This window comes from Xiphophorus hellerii, chromosome 11, assembly GCF_003331165.1.
Source record: "Xiphophorus hellerii strain 12219 chromosome 11, Xiphophorus_hellerii-4.1, whole genome shotgun sequence".
Lineage (NCBI taxonomy): Eukaryota > Metazoa > Chordata > Actinopteri > Cyprinodontiformes > Poeciliidae > Xiphophorus > Xiphophorus hellerii.
Genome location: NC_045682.1, coordinates 7,036,077 through 7,056,635, shown reverse-complemented (window position 1 = coordinate 7,056,635; position 20,559 = coordinate 7,036,077). Strand labels below are relative to the sequence as shown.

Genomic DNA, 20,559 nt, shown 5'->3' with positions numbered 1-20,559 from the left:
TTATAGATATATTTCTTTGTATTTCCTGAAAAGCTGTTGACATTGATATATTCTATTCTATTCTGTTATAATATATTGACGGCTGAGTACAGGTTTAAAAAAAAAAAAGTAAAACTAAATTTTTATTGAGCATTTGTCAAAAATATTTTAGTATTTAGTAGATTCTGTCTGAGACCCTTCAAAAAACTTTACATTGTTATTTATGTTTTCCTTTTTATTCGTGGTATAAGAGTAATTTGTCTGTTTTCTTATGTTTTTTTTTTAAATAATAAAAAAATAAATGTTTACATTCTTTTGTTTGGTGAAACAGGTCCTATATTTAGGATGGTTTTCCAGTACCAGTATTCTGGTTCTGCTTCATCTTATCTGAACATTTTCTTTTTCTTTAATCACAGTTTTCCTCCAACGGTCTTTCTCCGCTGAACAAAGCTTTTAACATCCTGGTCAGGGTGCCGGTGTGTTAGATCTCCCAGGAAATATTCTTTAAGGGAGAAGCTTCTGGATCCGCTAGGCTCCACTGTCATGTTTCTATTACATAATTATCATATTTTCATAAGGAAATAAACCTAAATAATAGACAGTTATAAAATGTATAAAATCTTTATATGAAGCATTTCCACAAAGTTTCAAGGTTAACATCAAAACATCAAATAAAGATTTCAAATAAAAACAGAAACAAAGTAAATTAAATAAAACTTGAGAAACAAACGGAATAAAAATGAGAATATTCAAACAGGAGGATATTAAATCAATTAAACATGTTGAAATAATTCATTAAAGGCGGCTGCTGATGACATCGCCTGTCGATGACGTCATCGCCTGCTGATGATGTCACTGAGAACAGTCGGAAGTTTCCTCCTCTCCATCTCTGTGGCCATCTGGCACCAAACGCAGGAAAGGCAGAAGGTGGAGCACAAGCAGTCTCTGCACAAGCTGCCCTGAAAACGACCAGAACCAGAACCAGTCAGAGGGTCCAACCAGAACCAGAGCAATAATAACAACAAACATTATTATTATTAAATAATGTTTAAATAAGCAGCTAATTCAATAACTCAAATTCAATTCAGCAAAGAAACAAACTAAAGATGAAAAATCTGTTTTGTTGACCAGTTTATCAGATTTTTATGTTAATTTTCTGAGCTGTTGATGTTAATATTTAGAATCAGTAAAATATTTTATTGAATCATCAGGAACAGAAACTGAAGCAGCAGCTTTTTGTCCTTACTCTGATGCCATAGCGCTGGCGCAGAGACACCCTGACAGACATGGCGATGGGACGGACGCAGCCCAGAGCGTCCAGCAGGGGGAGGCAGAGGCATTGGCCGAACTTCTTGGTGGTCCGACAGGCGAAGCAGGGGCAGCACCAGAAGGCGAAGCAGCCTGAGGACCACAAGGAGGCGCTCAGGGTCTGGACCTTCACTACTAAACATCTTACCACAGATTCTCTGTGGGATTTACATCTGGACTTTGACTAGGCCATTCTAACCCATGAATCTGCTTTCTCATAATAACTCTGGCTGGATGTTCGGGTGGTTGTACTGCTGGAAGCTGAACTTTGACCTCTTTCTCGGGTCTGCAGCTGCCAACAGGTCCCACAGCATAACGCTGCCACCACCATGTTTCACAGTGCGGTTCGGGTTAGCGTTATTCTCTCTCCTTCGTGACTTGTTAGTGTGTGCTGTGTACGTACATTGCTTCTTGTCTTGGCAGCAGTCGCAGATCCCGGTGGACCAGTCGCCCTCCTGAGAGGAAACCAGCACGGCGGTCTGCGGCGGCGTGGAGACGGTCCAGCTCATCCTGCAGCAGGATCTCACCTCGGCAGCCAACAGGTAGAATCTGCTCCTGAACGCCAAGGAAGCTCACCTGGGAGCGGCTGGACGGAGCGCTCTGATTGGACGGAGCAGGGCTGCTGGTGAACCTGATGGGCGCGTTCCGCTGGTTTCCTCCTGAGTCAGTCACTGCATTCGTCTCAGGAGAATCTGTCATCCTGACTCATCCAGAACCACTGATTCATTATCATGAATCAGGTGATCCTGAATGCAAACAGATATTCATGGGAATCCCTTCCTCTGCTGGGTCCAGTCGGTCCAGTGAAACCAGTCCAGGGAGGAGCAGATCTGACGATCCCACATCGTTCAGATGAGGCCCAGAAAAATCTGGTGTGGTTGAGTCATGAAGCTGTCGGATCTGGAGCCTCAGTTGTTGTTTTAGCTTTTCTACAAAAATGTCCATCACCTAAAGCTGCGTCTCGCCGCTGGGCTGTCAGTTCCTAAAAACAGTTCATAAAGTTCAACAGTCAAAAATTAACAGCAAAACGTTGAGTCATTTAGCCTGTCATATGAGAAAAAATGTTTTCCATAGATGTCAAGGTTTCAGACTAAATATTTAATTAGCAAGCTGAAGTTTAGTTTACAAACTAGATATTTAGCTTGGTAGCTGACTAAATATTTAATTTTGAGCTAAATAATTAGCTTCCTAACTTAATATTTGCTCCAAACTACATGTTGCTAACTAAACATTGTGTTTGAAACTGTAATTTATAAATTATACTATAACATGATGAAAATGTGACTTACTGAAACCCATTCCTTCTCTTCTGAGAGTAAATAATCCAGGTTATTGCTGTTCATTTTTGGTAACTTTATAAACGCTGCTCCGTTTCTGATCTGTTATTGTTTCTAAAGTTCGTGTCCCATTTTCGGCTCCCTGATTCCTCCATGATGCCTCCTGGGAGTCTGGATGTGATGAACAATGGAGGCAGATAAAGACGCCAGGGGAGAAGAAGAAGAAGGAAATTACATGTGCGTAAATGGACATAAAAGGAACATGAAACATGATGAAACCAGTAGAAGGAGATCCATCTGGACCACCGGTTTCTGGTTTTAGCCCAGGAGGAGAACCAGCTGACCCGGGCCAACGATCCAGCCCTGCTTTTGTTTGGGGTCAGTGACGCGGTTCTGTCCTGGATATAAATGCAGCTCAGTTTGTGTGTTTGGTACCAGAATCCAGCGGGACATCAGGATGAAGCTGATCGGTTCTCTGACTCTGATCTGGACCCTCTGTAGAACAGGTAATCACATCAGAACATGATTCACCAGGGAGAGACGAACACATTCTCTGCTCGTCTGGATCACTTTGGTTCAGTCAGAACAGAACCTGCACTGAAACCAGCAGGTTTCTGCTGACTGGAGGGAATATTAAGGTTTTGGAGCGGTCCAGTCAAAGTCCTGACCTGGTTCTGATAGAGAATCTGAGGTGAAGATTAGGGAGAAAAACCAGAAGAAAAGTTTATTTTACTGTAATGTTCATAATGATATTTCCATTTATTATTGCAAAGGACATAAATGATTTCTGGCATATAATTAAAAAAAAAAAAATCTAATTAAAAACAGGATAATTTTCTTTATTCAAAAACATTTTAACCATCTGTAAAGTTTTTTATTTTTAACTTTCTGAATCTGCAGGGCTGTGAATAGTTTTAGGAAAACACCAAAAGTTTCAGGACCCTAAATATTTAAATTAACGAATGCTTGTAGGGTTGTTTTCCGTTACTCAACTACTGGTGGAAACTGGCCAGGCTGGTTCTGTTGGACCGCTGGCACTCCACCAGAACTGTACCTGCTCTCAGCAGTTGATCTGGGCTCCTTTTACATGAATTACTGTATCAGTGCAGCATGTGTCCACCATGATATGGTCAGCATGTAATATTTCTCTTTTAACAATAAAAAAGCGGGTTTTCAGAAAGAATAATCAGAGAAAACACTGAAACAGAGGATGAATCAGTTTATGGTTTACTTCAACTTGGAGAATTGGAAGTCTGAGTTAAATGTGTTGGTGCAGCGCATTAGCATTAGCTTCTCCTTACTACTGTGTTGGTGGAGTGAGTTTGCATTAGAGGAACTAAAGTTTACAGTTAGTGCTTTAGGATTAGTGGAACTAAAGTTTACAGTTAGTGCTTTAGCATTAGTGCAGCTAATATTCTGACTAGTGGTGTGCACCACTGGTTGACAGTGTGTCTCTGGATCTTCCTCTCCTGATTGCAGCTGAAGCTCTGAGCTGTTATAACTGCACAGACCCGAGTTGCGCCAGCCCAGGAAAACAGACATGCTCCTCATCGGAGGAGATGTGCATAACAGCATCTAGCCGAGGTAACGTCCTCCTGGTTTTCCTACATGATGATTCTGCCTGGTTTCCATCGACTCTAACAGCTCTTTGATTCTCCTGTTGGTTCAGCTTCAGGAGAACATCTCATCTATAAAGGCTGTGAATCTGCCTCTGTGTGTCTGAGCTCAGGCAATACGACCTTTTCACTCAGCACAGGTGAGACGACTATCGTAGCATCTGTTCTGTGCTGCAACACCAGCGACTGCAACGACCTGACACTGCCTGGTGAGATCCATAATAACACGTTATAGCCGGTTCTGATCCAGGTTTCTTTTCCCTTGAGATGTTCTCTTCGTCTCGTTTCAGTCCCTGCTCCTCCAGTGCCAAACTCCCTGCAGTGTTTCTCCTGTAGCCTCAATGACTGCAGAGAGGCCATGTGCTCAGGAGAGGAGAGTCAGTGCTTCACATCAATCTGTGAGTTTCTGCTGGTCACAGTTGAACGATTCACTGAGAGGAACAACCTGATGTCAAACTAAGTACACCCCTGGTCCAGCAGAAGGTTTCTGCCTGACCTCAGCAGCCTCCTGTGGTGGATTTCTGCTCAGCTCCCTGTAGGTCCCAGACCTGTGCCTGACTGAACCAGGCACAGGTCTGAACTTTGACTGGACCAGGAATAATTTCAGCTGTTCTGCTGTAGATTAGCTCCCGGGTTTGTTGATGACCCAGTTTTAACTGTTGGACACCTGGTCCAAACAATGACGCCAAGCTGTCCAGGTTCTATGGCTGCAGAACAAACCCAGCCATCACACCTCCTCCACCAAACTTGATAGTTGGCACCAGAGCACACTTCTGCAAATCCACTAGCAGATTAGCAAATTTTTGGCTTAGCTTCTCCTCAATTAATTTCTCCAGATAAAGTCTTGGCTGTTTTGTAAACTGAATAAAGTTCAAACCCATTGAGACATGGTGGGTATGAACATGGTTGAATTTAGCACTTTAACATTAGCTTATACTAAATACCATGTTAGCATTAGCGTTAGGTAAAATAATGTATATGATGCATTATGATTAATGCTTTAGGGTTTAGCTGTTTTAGCTGTTTAGGTTCTGATCATTCTGGTCCAACATCTCCATTCTGGTCTCATCTATCCAGAATAAATTGTCCCAGAGGTTTTGTCCTTCATCCAGACACAGATAGATCACATGATCAGCAGATCCTGGATCAAACTTCAGGCCCTGCAGTCGCAGTGAGGCTGAGAGCAGCTGGAAGCCAGGGTTTCCCTCCCAGTGATTCCTGGACATCGGTTGATCTAATCAATCAGTCCCAATAGTTGTTGAATATCGGTTGATCTGGTCGATCAGTTCTGCTTTTTCTCTCCACAGTGAGTATGGACGATCAAGAGTATCCATTTCTGGGCTGCATGACTCGTAACCTGTGTGACGCCGACCTGGGTCGCCTGTTCCAGGAAGACAACGTTCTTTTCAACATCAGCGGACTGAGCTGCTGTGGAACCAGTTTGTGCAACGACCCACCAGTACCACCAGTGAAACCCACACAGACCAGTGGCGGTTCTGGTGTGAGACTGGAGCTGCTCCAGCTGCTGCTTGGTCTGCTGGTCTGCGCTCTAATCAATGACAAATCAATGCAAGGCTGGTAAAGTGTAAATATTACACTTAATATGTTTTGAATAAGTTTAATTGTATAAAACTATATAAAACAAAGTTTTAATTTCTCGTTTGTCTAGTTTTCTCAGCCTTTAATACCTGATAAAACAGATTAAATGTGTGATTTTTAAGACGACTCGTTTTTAAAGTGATCCAGATCCCTCTGAATTTAAAATCTCTTTTTACTTGAACATGATTTGTAATGAATCAGCCGACGACCGGTCTAGATTTCATTTTTCTGTTATATAAGTCAGATTTTGCCAGTCCTTCACGCGGAGTTCCTCAGGGGTTTGTTTTAGGGTTTCTCCTGTTCTCAGTATATTAACCGACACATAGTGGATAAAATGTTTTATTATCTTAGTTTTTTTAACGTGTCCAGGAGAAGCTGAACAGATTTCATTTTCTAGAAGCTCCCGGCTGGTTTTTCGTCTCCTGGGAGCCTTTATGTCGTAAACAACAGGGAAATGATGGAGACTGTAACGTTATATCTGGAGAAATCTAGCTGGCAACGCAGGCAGCTGGGAGGAGGAGACATGAAGAATGAAATGACGAGGGTAAATATGAGAGGAACATGATTTCATAGACAAACTGTTGCTATCTGCTGCTGTCACACTGAACTGGAAACGTTTCTGGGTCAGCTTTTCTTTCCTCTGGTTCTGATTCACCGTCTGAGTCATCCGACACCCTGGGACCGGCCGGGTTCCAGATACTCACTTTACCAAAACATATTGTTTACTTTTCAGCATTATGAATTAATCTGTTATCTTCTGTCTGCTGAGACAGTTGGAGACCAAGTGAAAATACTAAACACTTTAGATTACTCGATGTATTACTTTCAAAAGTTTTATATAATGTTTAGAATAATTTTAGTGCTTAAAACTCCAGAATTTGGACTCTAATTTTTTTGTCTAATTACATAATTTTTATCATATTAAATTGGATGATCTGATCTGTTACTCTTTTTTGCCAAATACTAACTCATTGGATTCATTTTTTAAAGTGTAACTAAAACCTAAATCATTTGTTTTTTGTTTGCTGATAAATTGTCTAAATAGTTTATTTGTTTTTTCTTTCTGAATTTGGTCATTTTCCTGTAAATTTGCTCAGTTTTGCCTTATTTTGTCTAAATCCGTCTCAGTGCTGGATTAATTTTTCAGGGTTCAACTTTAAACACAAATAAGAAAAAAGTGAATTTAAACAGATTTTATTGAGATGTTAAATATAATTACTGATAAATAGCAAAGTTATTTTAAAGTAGGAAGAAGACCAAAGCATCCAGACAGTCTGACTCCCAGCTCAGCTTTAGAGGAGCAGATTAGGGAGGGATTATATGGATTATATTCCAGGTTATTGTTGTTGATTCATGTTCAACGTCTCAAATGATGGCAGGTGAGAAAAACCGTCAGGTTTTATTTCTACATTAAACCAGACGGATTCACAAAACGACAGAAAGAAAAAACAAAAGAGACGAAACATCAAAGAAACATTTGTTAAAATACAGAAACACTTTAATCTGACTTTACACTGGGATTAATATTAACTAAGAGCCTTCAGTCAGTCAGACTCTGTGTTCATGATCCACAGTAAAAAGTTTTCAGTGGATTTAATGGACCAACAGTTTCTCAGGTTTCCAGGCAGAAATTAATAAGTCACATTTATTTCTATAAACACAGAAATAAAATCACAAAGTTCACAAACAGAAAAACAAGAACCAGCTTCCTCCAGGAGGTCCAGAACCAGAACCAGAACCTCTGGGTTCCCCCACCAACCAGAAGCGGTTCTGATCCAGCAGAAGGTTTTCTGTTTCCCCACAGAGTTTAATGGTTTCCCGCAGGAAGTTTCTTCTCTAATGATGTCATTCCAGTCTCTGACCTCTGACCCCTGACCTTCCAGGTTTTGATTCATGAGCGTTTCACTGTTTAGCATCACCGTCAGAAACGAAGCTCAGATCGTTAAAAATGATTCATTAATCCTCGTTTTAAACATTTAAACCCTGAATCAGCTTCATGTCAAACGTTAGTAACAATAACAATGATAATAATATTAACAATAATATTAATGATGATGATCCTCATCCCCTAACCTGACCTTCTGACCTGAACATCAACCTGCCAGCTGAGCTCTGATTGGACGGCTCCCGTTATGTTTCCTGTCTCCACGGCGATGCTGGAAGTGGGCGGAGCCTCAGGGGCAGAACTCGTAGTCTCCTCCCCTGTCGGCGGCTCCGTCTATCTGGTAGACGTTCTCCACGGCGGAGGCCCGCTGGTGCAGCTGCAGGGTGGAGGAGGTGGAGCTGAACTGGACCTGGTGCCACAGCTGCTGCTGCTGCTGGGGAGGCCTGGACCAGAACCAGAACCAGAACCAGTTGATGAAGCAGAACCCACTGAGATTTAATAACCACTAAAGCTACAAGAATCACAACAAACTGCAGAGAAACTCAGCAAATAGAAGCTGGAATAATTCAGTGATATAATAAAAACTGAAATCCAGGAAGTAACAGGGGAAATATCAAAAACAGAAAAATGTTCATCAGCAGTTTAACTTTTACCAGGTCAAGAAAAAAGCAACAGAAGGCCAGTAATACATGCTAATGGAAAACTGACTGGAAGGAAAAACTGTGGTAGGAAACACTGACACATTTTGAAGTTTATTACTCTGAAGGTAATTACTGACATAAATTAACCCATGAAGCACATTTAAATTGATAACTTTTTACATTTCAGGAGAAACAAAAATAAAAGTTTGACTTTAAATCTTTTCAACACCTTCAGACCCAAATATAGAAATAAAATCAACATCTTTAAACCTCTTCTATGTTTTTCTGGCTGTTTTGTACAAAATATTTTATATTTTCCTAAAACAAACAGACAGTGGAATATCAAAGGTCAAAAATGAATGACACTGCTTTTTATGGATTATTATTTTTAATGAGAGATAAAAGAAAACCTTGAGGTGGTCAGAGTTATTTATTTTATTTTATTGGTCAGATTTTTATGTTTTTTTTTCTCTGAACTAAAATCATAAAAATGAAATGAAGTAAATAATTTTAACTAGTTTGCTCTTCTGTTCAGAATGAATCTAAATGTTTTTCAGTAACTGAAATGAATGAGTGAAACTCCTGCTGTGGTGATTTGGGTGATTTAGAGAGAAATGCTCTTTTAAACGTGCAGATGTGGGTCAGTGTGTGGCTGACTGAGAGGAACATTAAAGGTCGTTTCTTCTTCTGCAGCTTGTTGTCGCCCTGCGGTTAACGCTTTGTTTCCCAGGTGGTCTCGTGACGCTCGGCTCTCATCATAACGTTTGAACCGTGACATTTTAAACTGTTTGCATCAGCTGAACGCTGACAGGATGACATGAGTCAGAGACAAACGCTCAGGCTTCGCTTTCTTGTGAAAAAGGAAATCTGACTCAGAGCTTCACTTATTAAAGGGTCTCAATATTAATGCTGCAGAGTTTAGTTGTTTCTATCTGCATTAACTAGTAAGATATGAAATATTCTGCGTATTAAAGGCTGAGCGGTGGAATCAGATCAAACTGGTTTATCAGATTAATCCAGGCAGTAAAGGGTTAATGGGTTAAACCGCCGGCAGAACCACCTGATTGGAAACCATTAAAAGTCCGGACAGTTCCACCATCTTAGCTCAGACCTCTTCGGATCATGAAGCAGAAGCTGATGAAGGCCGCATTGCATCATGGGAGTTAAACGGCTTGAAACCTGCGGTGAGGTTCGAGGCGTTTTGCCCGAGTTTCACTCTGAACACCGAGGTGAGCGATGATGATGATGATGATGCTCTGATGAAGATGCATCAGCGTTTCCAGGAGAAGCCAATGAAGCCGAGTCATGAATGAATCAGCGGTTCATTTAACGGCGACCTTTAACCTCTTGGCAACAGAAACAGTTCGGTTTATAAAAATGAACAGAAGAATCAAAGACTCACAGTTTGAGCTGCTTCCATCTTCTGGCTGCAAACAGAAACAATTTTAAAAGCACCAAAATGTTTGATTCAGTAATAAAAAAGAAAAATAGTACAACTTCTGACAGTTCACACTAATCTGGTTGGTTTCGGATTATAAAATTAATTACATGTAAGGATCAAAACACATCAGATGCAAAAACAGGGAAAGCTAAAACGAATGACCCCAAACCCTGAACCAAGGAAATAATGAAAACTGAAACATTTTGTTAACTGAAATAAATAAAAACAGTATTTAATGGAAAAAAACTAAGACTAACTGGAATAGTTATAAAATTAACTGTAACATTCAGAAATTATAGATATAATATCCTTTGTGTTTATGAATTTATTTATTAGCCTTTCAAAGGGTACGTTTGAGTGATATTTTAGATTTTTAGCTGTCTGTAAATTATGGCTTCTATATTCCTCCTGGCGGCTTCGCTATGCTAGGCTAGGCTAGGCTAGGCTAGGCTACACTAGGCTAGGCTAGGCTACACTAGACTATGCTAGGCTAGGCTTCGCTAGGCTATGCTAGGCCACAAAATGCCAGCAGCAGAAGTTGTTAGAAAACTCCGGAGTCAGCTGGTTGTTCAACAAAAACCAAACACATTTTTAGAAAATGGATTCTTCTGCTGAGTATTCATGACCCAATCCATGTTTACATAATCACAACACTTTCACCATTTTTAAATTCTGCACCTAAAAATCAACCAAAGTGTGAAAAAACTAAAACTACCACAATAACTCAACAATATTTAACTAATAAAACCTAGGAAACACTTTAAAAACTAACTGAAACCAACTGAATTAGACAAGCTAAAGCCTCACTTCTGACTCCAGGAACTCGGTTAGTTGTGAAAATTTGACCCGTTCCATAAACAAACGGTCTGTTTTCTAGTGCTGATTAAATAGGAAGTTCTGGGCGTTTATGTGGTTGACTGAGTTCTGCTTCAGCTGAAACCTGTGAAGTTTGAACCAAACTGTGTCAGCATTAGCATTTGAACCAAATTAGCAGCTAGCTCTGGTCGTTTCCTCTACATGTTCACTCTTTGCTCTTTATTCTGCTAAATCAGCCCCAGTAAACTCACCCATGATGAAGAGTCCTGCTGCAGTGAGCAGAACCGCCAGCAGGAACAGAACCAGCACCAGAACCACGGTCAGCATGTTGCCCTCCTGCTGCTGCTGCAGACAGAACCATGAAGCATCATCAGATCAGAACCAAACTCCAGCGGACCTCCTGCTGCTTCTAGAACCATCTGCTCTCCAACAGCTGGACCAGCAGAACGGATCGGAACCAGAACTCTGAGCAGCATGCATGTAGAAGCAGCAGGACTGGAGATCTGAAGGAACTCCTTCCATCAGCATCTGGGGGCGGGGCCATGGACAGCAGCAACCAATCAGAACGCTGAGAGCTCCATGCTAACCCTAAGTTAGCACAGCAGATAGAAATGGAGCGAAACAAAGAGTTTCTATAAATTATTAAGATGAATTTATGACCAACATTAAATATGAAAAACAACATGAATATAAGGAAAAAGTTTATATTCAACTTCCATTATAGCAGTGGTGGGAACTGCTAGCAAAAAAGCTAGCTGCGCTAACCCAAGCCCACTAGTTACAAATATTAGTTCAGTTACTGCTAAAGCGCTATACATGCATAATATTTAGCTAAAGCTAAGCAAATTCCTTTGCGCCGCCATTAGTGCATCAGCGGAAGTGTTTCCACCGCTGCATTACATCTTCAGGAAGCCAGGCTCTGCAGTGTCAGATGGTGTTTTCTAGCGCTTCCATGTGAACTTTGACCCTTGGTCACTCAACTTCAACAAGTGCACATAGACAGTTTCACAACCGTTAGCTAACTGTCCACTAGCCAATATCATGCAGTCATGATGTAGATGATGCAAGATGTTTTCAGGAGGTTGAAAGCAGGAAAAAGTCGGGATAAATTATCTGAATTATGGGGTTTGTAGTTCCATCATAGCTTTAGTTTTCAGCTACAACAAACCTGGAGGCTAGCTAACACTAGCATCAGTTTGGTAGCGCAACGAGTCCAGAGCAGAATCCTCATCTGCAAGCTCTGAGCTTCAACACGACTGAGAGTTCATGAGCTTTTGCTCCCGCCTGATGATGATGCTGTGATTATAAAGCTGATCTGTTTGCTGAGATCCGACAGGAACTGGACGAACATGGCGGTCAGTCTGATCTAGATGGTCGATGTGGTTCTGAACCGCATCTGATTCAGAAAGCCACAACTCTTGTTTAAACTATGACTAAATTTTTCATGTTTTCGACGTCATACTAAACTATGACTAAATTTTTCATATTTTCGACGTCATACTAAACTATGACTAAATTTTTCATGTTTTCGACGTCATACTAAACTATGACTAAATTTTTCATGTTTTCGACGTCATATGATACTATGACTAAATTTTTCATGTTTTCGACGTCATACGATTCAATGACCAAATTTTTCATGTTTTCGACGTCATACTAAACTATGACTAAATTTTTCATGTTTTCGACGTCATACTAAACTATGACTAAATTTTTCATGTTTTCGACGTCATACTAAACTATGACTAAATTTTTCATGTTGTCGACGTCGTACTAAACTATGACAAAATTTTTCATGTTTTGGACGTCATACGATTCAATGACCAAATTTTTCATGTTTTCGACGTCATACGATTCAATGACTAAATTTTTCATGTTTTCGACATCATACTAAACTATGACTAAATTTTTCATGTTTTCGACATCATACTAAACTATGACTAAATTTTTCATGTTTTCGACGTCATATGAAACTATGACTAAATTTTTCATGTTTTCGACGTCATACAATACTATGACTAAATTTTTCATGTTTTCGACGTCATACGATTCCATGAACAAATTTTTCATGTTTTCGACGTCATACTGAACTGTGACTAAATTTTTCATGTTTTCGACATCATACTAAACTATGACTAAATTTTTCATGTTTTCGACGTCATACTACTATGACTAAATTTTTCATGTTTTGGACGTCATATTAAACTATGACTAAATTTTTCATGTTTTCGACGTCATACTAAACTATGACTAAATTTTTCATGTTTTCGACGTCATATTAAACTATGACTAAATTTTTCATGTTTTCGACGTCATACTAAACTATGACTAAATTTTTCATGTTTTCGACGTCATATTAAACTATGACGAAATTTTTCATGTTTTGGACGTCATATTAAACTATGACTAAATTTTTCATGTTGTCGACGTCATACTAAACTATGACTAAATTTGTCATGTTTTGGACGTCATATTAAACCATGACTAAATTTTTCATGTTTTCGACGTCATACTAAACTATGACTAAATTTTTCATGTTTTGGACGTCATATTAAACCATGACTAAATTTTTCATGTTTTCGACGTCATACTAAACTATGACTAAATTTTTCATATTTTCGACGTCATATTAAACTATGACTAAATTTTTCATGTTTTCGACGTCATACTAAACTATGACTAAATTTTTCATATTTTCGACGTCATATTAAACTATGACTAAATTTTTCATGTTTTCGACGTCATACTAAACTATGACTAAATTTTCATTTTTTCGACGTCATACTAAACTATGACAAAATTTTTCATGTTTTGGACGTCATATGATACTATGACTAAATTTTTCATGTTTTCGACGTCATACGATTCAATGACCAAATTTTTCATGTTTTCGACGTCATACGATACTATGACTAAATTTTTCATATTTTCGACGTCATATTAAACTATGACTAAATTTTTCATATTTTCGACGTCATACTAAACTATGACTAAATTTTTCATGTTTTCGACGTCATACTAAACTATGACTAAATTTTTCATGTTGTCGACGTCATACTAAACTATGACTAAATTTTTCATTTTTTCGACGTCATACTAAACTATGACTAAATTTTTCATGTTTTTGACGTCGTACTAAACTATGACAAAATTTTTCATGTTTTGGACGTCATACTAAACTATGACTAAATTTTTCATGTTGTCGACGTCATACTAAACTATGACTAAATTTTTCATGTTGTCGACGTCATACTAAACTATGACTAAATGTTTCATGTTTTCGACATCATACTAAACTATGACTAAATTTTTCATGTTTTCGACGTCATATGAAACTATGACTACATTTTTCATGTCTTGGACGTCATATTAAACTATGACTAAATTTTTCATGTCTTGGACGTCATATTAAACTATGACTAAATTTTTCATGTTTTCGACGTCATACGATTCCATGAACAAATTTTTCATGTTTTCGACGTCATACTGAACTGTGACTAAATTTTTCATGTTTTCGACATCATACTAAACTATGACTAAATTTTTCATGTTTTCGACGTCATACTACTATGACTAAATTTTTCATGTTTTGGACGTCATACTAAACTATGACTAAATTTTTCATGTTTTCGACGTCATACTAAACTATGACTAAATTTTTCATATTTTCGACGTCATACTAAACTATGACTAAATTTTCATTTTTTCGACGTCATACTAAACTATGACAAAATTTTTCATGTTTTGGACGTCATATGATACTATGACTAAATTTTTCATGTTTTCGACGTCATACGATACTATGACTAAATTTTTCATGTTGTCGACGTCATACTAAACTATGACTAAATTTTTCATGTTTTGGACGTCATATTAAACTATGACTAAATTTTTCATGTTTTCGACGTCATACTAAACTATGACAAAATTTTTCATGTTTTGGACGTCATACTAAACTATGACTAAATTTTTCATGTTTTCGACGTCATACTAAACTATGACTAAATTTTTCATGTCTTGGACGTCATATTAAACTATGACTAAATTTTTCATGTTTTCGACGTCATACTAAACTATGACTAAATTTTTCATGTTTTCGACGTCATACTAAACTATGACTAAATTTTTCATGTTTTCGACGTCATATTAAACTATGACTAAATTTTTCATGTTTTTGACGTCATACTAAACTATGACTAAATGTTTCATGTTTTCGACATCATACTAAACTATGACTAAATTTTTCATGTTTTCGACGTCATATTAAACTATGACTAAATTTTTCATGTCTTGGACGTCATATTAAACTATGACTAAATTTTTCATGTTTTCGACGTCATACTGAACTGTGACTAAATTTTTCATGTTTTCGACATCATACTAAACTATGACTAAATTTTTCATGTTTTCGACGTCATACTACTATGACTAAATTTTTCATGTTTTGGACGTCATACTAAACTATGACTAAATTTTTCATGTTTTCGACGTCATACTAAACTATGACTAAATTTTTCATGTTGTCGACGTCGTACTAAACTTTGACTAAATTTTTCATGTTTTCGACGTCATACTAAACTATGACTAAATTTTTCATGTTGTCGACGTCGTACTAAACTATGACTAAATTTTTCATGTTTTCGACGTCATACTAAACTATGACTAAATTTTTCATGTTGTCGACGTCGTACTAAACTATGACTAAATTTTTCATGTTTTCGACGTCATACTAAACTATGACTAAATTTTTCATGTTGTCGACGTCGTACTAAACTATGACAAAATTTTTCATGTTTTGGACGTCATATGATATCCTATGACTAAATTTTTCATGTTTTCGACGTCATACGATTCAATGACCAAATTTTTCATGTTTTCGACGTCATACGATACTATGACTAAATTTTTCATGTTTTCGACGTCATACTAAACTATGACTAAATTTTTCATGTTTTCGACGTCATACTAAACTATGACTAAATTTTTCATGTTTTCGACGTCATACTAAACTATGACTAAATTTTTCATGTTTTCGACGTCATATTAAACTATGACTAAATTTTTCATGTTTTCGACGTCATATTAAACTATGACTAAATTTTTCATGTCTTGGACGTCATACTAAACTATGACAAAATTTTTCATGTTTTCGACGTCATACTAAACTATGACTAAATTTTTCATGTTTTTGACGTCATACTAAACTATGACTAAATTTTTCATGTTTTCGACGTCATATGAAACTATGACTAAATTTTTCATGTCTTGGACGTCATACGATTCCATGAACAAATTTTTCATGTTTTCGACATCATACTAAACTATGACTAAATTTTTCATGTTTTTGACGTCATACTAAACTATGACTAAATTTTTCATGTTTTTGACGTCATACTAAACTATGACTAAATTTTTCATGTTTTTGACGTCATACTAAACTATGACTAAATTTTTCATGTTTTTGACGTCATACTAAACTATGACTAAATTTTTCATGTTTTCGACGTCATACTAAACTATGACTAAATTTTTCATGTTTTTGACGTCATACTAAACTATGACTAAATTTTTCATGTTTTCGACGTCATATGAAACTATGACTAAATTTTTCATGTCTTGGACGTCATACGATTCCATGAACAAATTTTTCATGTTTTCGACATCATACTAAACTATGACTAAATTTTTCATGTTTTTGACGTCATACTAAACTATGACTAAATTTTTCATGTTTTTGACGTCATACTAAACTATGACTAAATTTTTCATGTTTTCGACGTCATACTAAACTATGACTAAATCTTTCATGTTTTGGACGTCATATTAAACTATGACTAAATTTTTCATGTTTTCGACGTCATACTAAACTATGACGAAATTTTTCATGTTTTCGACGTCATATTAAACTATGACTAAATTTTTCATGTCTTGGACGTCATATTAAACTATGACGAAATTTTTCATGTTTTGGACGTCATATTAAACTATGACTACATTTTTCATGTTTTGGACGTCATATTAAACTATGACTAAATTTTTCATGTTTTCGACGTCATACTAAACTATGACTAAATTTTTCATGTTTTCGACGTCATACTAAACTATGACTAAATTTTTCATGTTTTCGACGTCATATGATACTATGACTAAATTTTTCATGTCTTGGACGTCATATTAAACTATGACGAAATTTTTCATGTTTTGGACGTCATATTAAACCATGACTAAATTTATCATGTTTTCGACGTCATACTAAACTATGACTAAATTTTTCATGTTTTCGACGTCATACTAAACTATGACTAAATTTTTCATGTTTTCGACGTCATACTAAACTATGACTAAATTTTTCATATTTTCGACGTCATATTAAAACTGGAACACGTGATAAAATCTGCCACTGTGGTGACCCAGACCAATTATTTCACTCTAAACTCGTGTTTGTAAAGCAGCAGATCATTATGACCACTGGTTTAAAGGCAGACACGAGTTTAACTGGAACCCATCAGCCACTGAGTGACCCTGACTGGCTTTTCTGGTTGTTGTCTCAGGATGACCTCATGGTGCTCACCTCCTGTGTGACGCTGCTGCTGTTAGAACAGGAAGTCAGGAGGCTCTCTGTGGTCATCTGATCTGCTGGAAGAGGAAGTGAAAGCAGATGAGTTTAGAACAGCAGAATCAGCAGCATGACAACAGAGGAGAGAGTCATGCTGAACCAGACACATTACAGAACAACAGGGTCTGATGTTTCCTTCTCAGAACCAACTTCCTGTTTTAAAAACAAGATTTAATCTTTCACACTTTGATCAGACTGAGTCATCCTGGACCCTGCAGCCTCCATGCACAGATACCTGCAGTCTGAGCAGCAGCTGGTCTCTCTGAGGACGTCTGAGGTTCTGATGGAGCCCAGGGGGTCGGAGCTGGACACAAACACAGCATCACCATCAACATCATCGGCGAATTAATAGATCAATATGAGACACGATGTTCAAACATCTCAGAAAACTCTCCAAAATAATGTTAATAAAGTACAAAAGATCAAACCTAAATGATTCTCTGCCAGTCTCTCTGCTCTGGGTCGATACATCGATGAGTTTTAGGTTTTTGGACTTTAACCAACAAATATCTGAAGAACTAAAACTATTGATGGTGTCCACAGTCAGTCCTCCAGAGCCGCTGTCCTGCTGCATCTTTCAGTTCTTTCTCTGATTCCACAAACCTGAATCCAGTCATGGCTCTTCAGCAGAACCTCTGCAGAACCTCAGGACATGTTGAGGACGTATTGGACCGACTGAATGAGCCGTGATGGAGCAGAGACTCAACTAAAACTGACAGGACGATCAAAGGGCACGCCAAAGCTTAAATCTTATTGGTCAGTTTGCTTTTGTTTATTTGGCGGCTTGGCGCTTTTTCTGTGAGCTAAAAATGAATGACAGGAGTTTGAACCTCCCGTAGTTCTAAGAGCGGTTTGGATCCCGGTTTTTACAGTGTGTGGTTCTGGCGGGTCGTCGGTTTCTGAGCTTCTTTGATGTTTCCCGAACTGGAGAGCTGATGGGTCACCAGTTAGCTGACATCTGCTGCTCTTCCTGAGCGTCTCAGGCTGCAGGTTAAACAATCTAATCTAGTCTTAACGTTCCCCACAAGAGTAAAAATTAAGCAAACATTGTTGCTTCACCTTCTCCTCCTTTGGACGTCTGACTCCACCTGAACCTGGGAATCAACATCCTCCTCTTTCCGTGGATCACACGGGTATATAGGCTTCGCTTCCATGTCTTTATTATTTAGCATCGTTTGTGTAAAAAAAACAACGAAAAAGGGTGTCCTGCTTTAGTGGTTTAGGTTTGTGCTGCTTTGGAGAGGTGGCTGTGCTCTTGCAGGTCAGGTGCAGTGATAGTTTGGTACCTTCCGATATGTTGGACATTTTTGTTCGACATCTGCTGGTGTCAGCCAGCTGGTGACCCGTCAGCTTTTAAGTTCACAAAACCACAAAGAAAAGCTAATAAACCGGCAACCCGCCAGAACCACTGTAAAAAACTCAGGCAGGATCTTATAACTATGGGAGGTTCAAACTCCACTCATCATTTTTAGCTCACAGAAAAAGCAAACTGACCAATCAGATTTAGGCTTTGGTGTGCCCTTTGACCCCCACAGACTCACACTGATGTGCGCTACATACAAGATGTTTTGGCACAAAATAACTTTTTCTTCTCTCTATAATTTTGTTAATAGTAAAGAGGGTTGGATAATAAAAAACACAAAAACTTCTCTTTTCTTTTTTTCATTTTAAGGAAAATCTCAGTGCGTCCAGCTGAACAGCTGCAGCTGCAACAATCCAAACTCTCAGTGACTTTAGATTCACACAGAAAATCTCCAAAAGGGAATCAAACTTAAAACTCTGAACTAAGAACTTCTGATCACATAATTAACCAAAGCTGCCATGGTAAATTATTACTGATAACTATTGTCAGTAGTCCCTAACATAAATATTATTAGATCGCATGTAATAATATATACATATATTATTGTTATAAAGGCTGAGCCAAGAAAATTCATGTCTGTATCCCAGACAGAGTAACCCTTTGTGTTACTCTGTACCCGTGAAGAAGCTCCCAGTCTCAAAAAGGTTGGTGACCCCTGGGCTACAGACTCCTCTTTGGGTTCTAAAGGATTAAGACCTGATGTCAGTCTGTCATATGTGAGCCATAAATCATAACCATTCAGGTAAAATAAAGCACCAAAAATCAGCTGCTGTCACTGTTTGGGAAGAGGAGATGCTTTATACTTTCCTTCTTCACTGATAACCTCTCAGAGTTAAACTAAACTTTAGTCTCAAAGCTTTGTGAATTTTAAGAAATTAAAGTTTTCATTAACAGTCACCACTGTTACCCTGATCCACAGACCTGCCGCCTTAAGAAAAGGAAAATCTGAGTAATTTCTCACCTCTTTCAACTCTCAAGTCAAAATGATGTTTTTGATCATTGAATAATCCGTTTATCTGGACTCTGCAGCCGTATCTTCCAGCATCTTCCTCTGTGAGGTTGAGGATGGTCAGAGAAACGTCTCCTTGATCCAGTTGTCCCAGTAGCTGATACTTGCTGGAAGCACTGGTCTCAACTTTATGTCCATTTGTAGAGAGGAGCTGATTGTTGCAGCCATATGTTGGTATTTCTCCTTTTCCCCAGCAAACATGCACTGCTCCATGGTATTTTATATCATATTTACAGAGCAGAGTCACATTCTGACCCGTCTGACCAACAACGCTCCCGCCGTCACATCCTGACACTGAAAACAGAATATTGACAATCAGTTAAACGTCTCCATCTCTGGCTCATTTCACAGACAGAAACCAGTTTATTGTAATTAAGTGGTTTAATATGATTTTATGGTCATCATTGACTTCAATGAGTCATAAAGTCTGAAACTAAAGACCAACTGAAACTACAACATGTCAGTGATCAGCAGAGCTTCGTCTCTGCAGCTGATTTGATCTGAGAAAGTTTCTAACAAGAACCAGAACCTTCAGAGACAAGATGGAAGTCCTTCATTTAAAAGAACCAAAATCCTGCATGTAGAAACACACAGAACTGTAGCAACACAAACTGGATCAGAAAAGGATGATTACCTGTGAGCAGCACAATCAGCAGCACGACCTTCATGATGAACAAGCAGCACGTTTTGACTACCAGCTGCTGAAACTCTGCTGTCACCACAGCTGCTTCCCACGGGGCGGCAACAAGAACTAAACCTCAGAGTGGCCTGAGAGGAAGTAGAGGGCTGAGGGACAGAGAGCAAGTCTTCAGAGCTTCCAGGAACTGGAGACACCAACCCAGACCTGCTGCTTCCTCTCATCTCTTAATAAACATCTAAACGACAGAAACAACTTTAATCTGGAACAGCTTCACGTTTCATAGCGTCTCAAAGTGTCTCTGCAGCTAACAGTTCTAATATAAGCTTTTAATAAAATAATAAACATTATTTCCAACTTTACAACTCAATT

General features: G+C 38.2%; 3 protein-coding genes across 6 annotated transcripts; 1 reads left to right on the top strand and 2 right to left on the bottom strand.

Moving 5' to 3' along the window:
* Nucleotides 1-584: 584 nt before the first annotated feature.
* LOC116728631 (cornifelin homolog B-like) lies at nt 585-2,909 on the bottom strand. Its single transcript, XM_032576879.1, has 4 exons — nt 2,577-2,909; nt 1,691-2,269; nt 1,226-1,380; nt 585-938 (listed from the first exon to the last, which is right to left on the bottom strand). The coding sequence occupies exons 2-4, from the start codon at nt 1,794-1,796 to the stop codon at nt 813-815; spliced, it is 387 nt and encodes a 128-aa protein (XP_032432770.1). The 5' UTR covers nt 1,797-2,269; nt 2,577-2,909; the 3' UTR covers nt 585-812.
* Nucleotides 2,910-2,922: 13 nt separating this feature from the next.
* LOC116728629 (urokinase plasminogen activator surface receptor-like) lies at nt 2,923-5,900 on the top strand. The gene is made up of 5 exons (XM_032576877.1): nt 2,923-3,070; nt 4,044-4,148; nt 4,234-4,389; nt 4,471-4,578; nt 5,488-5,900. Exons 1-5 carry the CDS (start codon nt 3,022-3,024, stop codon nt 5,760-5,762), a joined length of 693 nt encoding a protein of 230 aa, XP_032432768.1. The 5' UTR covers nt 2,923-3,021; the 3' UTR covers nt 5,763-5,900.
* Nucleotides 5,901-6,957: 1,057 nt separating this feature from the next.
* On the bottom strand, nt 6,958-20,344 carry LOC116728627 (hepatitis A virus cellular receptor 1 homolog). Of its 4 annotated transcripts, none has more exons than XM_032576875.1 (7): nt 20,185-20,344; nt 19,503-19,844; nt 17,414-17,482; nt 17,134-17,195; nt 10,814-10,907; nt 9,708-9,732; nt 6,958-8,107 (listed from the first exon to the last, which is right to left on the bottom strand). In XM_032576875.1, exons 1-7 carry the CDS (start codon nt 20,216-20,218, stop codon nt 7,954-7,956), a joined length of 780 nt encoding a protein of 259 aa, XP_032432766.1. In that variant the 5' UTR covers nt 20,219-20,344; the 3' UTR covers nt 6,958-7,953. The 4 variants fall into 4 exon arrangements, with proteins under 4 accessions (XP_032432766.1, XP_032432767.1, XP_032432764.1 ...); XM_032576876.1 differs by having other exon boundaries at nt 10,814-10,904; nt 20,185-20,343; XM_032576873.1 differs by having other exon boundaries at nt 17,134-17,198; nt 20,185-20,342.
* Nucleotides 20,345-20,559: the final 215 nt, after the last annotated feature.